This window comes from Triticum aestivum, chromosome 3D, assembly GCF_018294505.1.
Source record: "Triticum aestivum cultivar Chinese Spring chromosome 3D, IWGSC CS RefSeq v2.1, whole genome shotgun sequence".
Taxonomy (NCBI): Eukaryota; Viridiplantae; Streptophyta; class Magnoliopsida; order Poales; family Poaceae; genus Triticum; species Triticum aestivum.
Genome location: NC_057802.1, coordinates 600,247,674 through 600,252,284, shown reverse-complemented (window position 1 = coordinate 600,252,284; position 4,611 = coordinate 600,247,674). Strand labels below are relative to the sequence as shown.

The 4,611-nt window shown below is 54.9% G+C and overlaps 1 protein-coding gene across 2 annotated transcripts; it reads right to left on the bottom strand.

Annotated features, from left to right (window-relative positions):
* Positions 1-782: 782 nt before the first annotated feature.
* Positions 783-2,766, bottom strand: LOC123075803 (polygalacturonase). Of its 2 annotated transcripts, none has more exons than XM_044498324.1 (4): positions 2,002-2,766; positions 1,616-1,905; positions 1,275-1,503; positions 783-1,192 (listed from the first exon to the last, which is right to left on the bottom strand). In XM_044498324.1, the coding sequence occupies exons 1-4, from the start codon at positions 2,449-2,451 to the stop codon at positions 971-973; spliced, it is 1,191 nt and encodes a 396-aa protein (XP_044354259.1). In that variant the 5' UTR covers positions 2,452-2,766; the 3' UTR covers positions 783-970. The 2 variants fall into 2 exon arrangements, with proteins under 2 accessions (XP_044354259.1, XP_044354258.1); XM_044498323.1 differs by having other exon boundaries at positions 1,280-1,503.
* Positions 2,767-4,611: the final 1,845 nt, after the last annotated feature.

Sequence of the window (4,611 nt, the reverse complement as noted above, 5' to 3'; positions counted from 1 at the left end):
CTAGCGAGCCAATTGAGGGCACTCTGGAGGCCTCGCTCCCTGGTTCATGTGAGTCCTCGACGATTTATTTTTGGTTGGTTTTTTTCATTCGCTTTTTTGGCGTGCGAGGGGACTACCTGGAGGCATCACTCCCTGGTAACGTGGTTTTGGTTGGGTTTTTCTGGTCGACGGGATTACCTGCGGGGGAACTGGGAGGTGGGAGGACAGACTAAAATAAATCAGACGAAATAAACCAGGCGAAGGTGGGAGGTGGGACGAAAAAAATCATGGAACGGAGACTACCAACTCACCCTTAGGAGTAGAGATTGATTTTTCCATGGCACTCGCTCGGGTTGCATTTATTTATTTCAACATATCTACTAATTCAATAAGTTTAATCTCAATCTAGGTATGTGATAATGTGAACTCATATTTCCCCGGTTAGAAGCCATTTTGATCGTTATAACATATACTACAAAACAACAGATATGCATGTTATAGGCTAAAATTAACGGTTGTTTGACATAGTTAGCAAGTTGAGGAGGCTGTCGGCAAAGATTATATAGGCCTCTCTTAATATCGGGAATAGAGAGTTAAAGCTTTTCTGCTCTTGAGAAAGTTCTAGAGTGGAGAGAGAAGTGAGGCCACTTGATCTAAAAATTTGTCAAACGGCACAACACGCCACGCCTGCAGGGTAAGCTAGATGGAATTCCGGACTTCCGTCGACCTATACGCTCACAAGTTATAACCATCAGATTTTACACGAAGATTCGCCATCTCAAAATACAAATAAAAAGTCTCAAAAAAATCAACAAGAACAACGGCGCAAAATTTATGACGTTCATTCTGGTTTAACTATGTCTCAAACAATTGAGAATTAGCAAATCCGCTAAAACTACCAGCCTGGGCTACATGTAAGGGTCGCTTTGTGATCCACCAAGCAATGATCATACTAGTAGACGAACCAGTCAAGCTAAGAGAACTCCGATCGTCAGAAGCAGCTCGGCGGTGTGACCTCTCCGGACACGGACCCGACGGCGTTTTGGCACTTGGCCTGCGCCGGCCGCTGGTGCCGGTACCTCAGCCTGATGTTCTTGAGCTTGATCCCGCTGCAGGGGTTGGTGCCGCTGCAGTTGAACTTCACCGCCACGGGCGTCGCCGACGAGCCCTTGATGTCCGTGTACGACAGGTCGCTGATCTGCACCCCCGAGCTCTGCAGGCACACACAACAACACAACTCATGATATAGTCGATCGATCACGTGTAGTTGCATGCACGTAGGGAAGGAGACGTACATTACCCGGGCAGTCGACCTTGCGGGGGCAGTAGTTCTGGTCGACGAGGATGGGGTTGCCAACGCGGTTCATGGTGACCCGTGAGAAGGAGACGTTTGTGACGGAGCCGGAGTTGGGCATCGCCCACGTCTTGATCCGCAGGCCGTTGGTCGTGCCCTTCAGCACCGCCCTGTCCACGGTCACGTTCCTCACCCCCTCCTCACCGTCCTGCCATCCCAGGCTCCCGATGCTGCCACCGTCCATCCAACGCAAACACAAAACCAATGCTATCTATCAAACGCTGCGCAAATCACAAGCAAACAAAAAAAAATGTATGATGAACTGGAAACTGAAGGTGGCACCTGATGCCGTGGCCCGGACCGCACTTGATGTCCCTGATGAGCATGTCGGAGGTGCCAGGCCCCAAGGAGATGCAGTCGTCGCCGGTGCCGATGGTGGTGTTGAGGATCCTCACGTGGTGGGAGTGGCTAGCGTGGATGCCGTCGGTGTTGGGGCTGTCGGCCGGCGCGATGATCCGGACGCCTTGGACCGTCATGCCGGTGCAGTCGAAGATGGTCATGTGGAATTCCTTGCTGTCGAGCAACGTCAGCTGCTTCACGCTCACGCCCTTGGACTGGCTAATGTCGAGCGTCTGCAATCATAAGTATGAATGGCCAACGTCGGTCATAAGGAAACTGAACCGAATCACGATGCAAAAAGAAACCAAAAAGTTCATGTCATCACTCACCCTGGGGCCTTGCCCGGCGGTGCACCTGCCGGCCTTCTTGCACGCCCAGTACTCCTGCCCCTGCCCGTCCAGCGTCCCACCACGGATCGCCAGGCCGTCGGCATGGTGGAACATGATCCACGCCCTGCTATCCACTGCCGGCGGCGCGAAGACGGTGCTATTGTTGTCAATGACCACGTCCACGCCGGCGCTCCGGCAGGGCCCCTTGAAGTAGGCCCGGCTGACTAGGAAGTTGCCCGCCGGCACGCGGAGCACCGGCCGGGAGCCGGAGCGCCCCGTGTCATTGCATGCTGCACCCCACGCGGCCAGGAACGCCCCCGCCGAGTCTGTCCCGCCGTCGGGCCTCGCGCCGTAGTCCACCACATTGTACTCTGCCGCCGTCGTCAACGCCACCAGTGCCGTCAACACCACCAACAGCAGCGAGAGCCTATGACCGCTCATCCTCCGCATGATCGGTCACATGCGTGAAACTATGATATGATGATGACGATGATTCGATCAGGTGGATAGATTGTTGGCCCAGACCCGACGCCAACTTTCTGCAATGGCAACAAGTGACGAACGATGAGCTGTGATCTCGCTTGTTGGCGCAGGTCCCTCCGACTCGACAAGTTCTTTCCGCCGAGACCGTCGAGCTTCGTTCCGATCGATTAATTTCCGAGGGAACACGCGTGTTGTAGAGTGCTGGCTTCTGGCAAGTTGCAAATAAGCTCGTAAGCTAGCTGACCAAAACGATCCGCGGAATACTCTACGCGGAACAGTAGACACGAGCTTATGGCAACAAGTTACACGTGGAGTACAAGCATATTTAAAGGAGTATGATTAGGTGATTGCACCAATCCGTTCCGGACTGAAACTGTAGGTCGTGGTTAATTCCAACAGTGCGTGACGTTCTCTTGTTTTTTCGTTCCAACCAACCAGCAAACGAACCCCTTTTCTTTTTTTCTTTTTCTCAATCTAATAATTATTATTATATGGAAAAAGGAAATGAACGGCATGCACGCACGCCCACGTAAGAGCATCTCAAACAGTGGCCGTACAAAACGCGCGCATGCGGTAAAAGTGGGTTTTAGCGCGCGGGGGGCGGTTTCGCATGCTACAGCGAGCGCGGGAAACTCAGGCGCACGGGAAAAGATCACGCGCGGCGTGCGGCGCGCTTTATAAATCCAGCGCCACCATGCCGCCGCGCTACCATGCCGCCGCGCCGGCGGGAAGCTTCGGGCTACCGCATTGTCCGCGCACGCCCCTCTGGCGCCTTCTCCGCCGAGATCCGGTCCGGCGAGATGCGCCTCGACCTCGGCACTTTCGACAGTGCCCACGAGGCCGCCTACGCGTACGACGCGGCGGCGTGGCGCCTCCGGCGGCCTCGTAGGGAGATGAATTTCCCTGAGGTGGCGACGCGGGAGCAGGCGCAGGAGCTCGCGCCTCCCCCACGGCTTTCACCGACGAGGACTGTCACGACAACTGGAGGCGGGAGCGCCTCCTCGGCATCGCTGAGATGGACGAGGAGGCCATGGCGCTGTGGCGCCAACGCTTCCCGCAAGACGTCGTCAATGAGCGCGAATTCTACGCGCAAAGGAGGGCGGAGAGGGCAGCAGAGAGAGGGCGGAGAGGAGGGTGGAGCGAACCGCCTATCGCGAGGATAGGCGTACGCGGAAGGAGGCCGCGCTCTTCAACATCGAGCTAGGAGACGCATCGACTTGGGATCAAAACAATGATCGGTATATTGACACCTTCATTACGACGTCGGAGGAGGAGGAGGGCATCACCCAGTCGGAGTCGGAGGAGGAGGACGACGAGTAGTTGAACTATGCTATGAACTATCTATGTTATCTATGTTGAACTATCTATGTATCGTTTTTCCTCTATCTATCATTGTATCAATGTATCTTGTTTTTTGCGTACATCGCGCGCTGTAGTTTAGCGCGTCTGCTTGAGCGGCGCGCACGCATAACTTTTTGCAGTGGTCGCTGAAGCGAGCGCCCCGGCGGGCTAAAAGTGGCTATTTCGGCACTGTAAACTGCTGTTAGCGTGCCGCGCGGTTGCGCGCCTGTTGGAGATGCTCTAAGAGTAGGTCTTCTTCCTCCTGGGCCCGTACGTAGGTCGTTTGTCTTCCTTTCTTCTCCCTCGAGCAGTCAAGCTCCCACCCAATTTTTATTAATTTCATGACTCGCCCGACCTTGTTCGCCGCTGGCGGGAGACGTCCACGCTAGGGACCCTGGCTTCTTGCCCAATCCCGGTTGCGTCCAGGCTAATTTGCCGCGCGCTGTCGGTCTGTCACCATTATTTAGTTTCGACATGCATGCTCCGCTGGTGTTCCATCGATTCATTTGCACGCTTCGATTTCCTCGCTTTCTTTCCACCTCATGGCTCCTCCTGCCCGCTTTCAATTCGATTCAACCTAACCTAGCTTCGCTCGCCTAGCCCGCCTACTATCCAGCCGCCGACCATGTACGGGCCGGGAGGTGCAAGATCCTTATGCAGTGAGAGATTCGCCGGTGACAACTGATCGAGGGGTAAGGAGCAAAACCACACCTCACAAGGAGAGCGTCGCCTCTCGCCGGCCGTCGCCCAAGTCCTAAGTCATAAATCACACGCTCGGGGTGCCAC

Excerpts from the sequence above, each read along its gene's own strand:
- LOC123075803 (XM_044498323.1), bottom strand. The coding sequence starts at position 2,451 with ATGCGGAGGATGAGCGGTCATAGGCTCTCGCTGCTGTTGGTGGTGTTG. Across the intron at positions 1,906-2,001 it reads CCGCCGGGCAAGGCCCCAGG|ACGCTCGACATTAGCCAGTC; the intron begins GTGAGTGATGAC and ends TTATGATTGCAG. Across the intron at positions 1,504-1,615 it reads GGTCCGGGCCACGGCATCAG|CATCGGGAGCCTGGGATGGC; the intron begins GTGCCACCTTCA and ends GGACGGTGGCAG.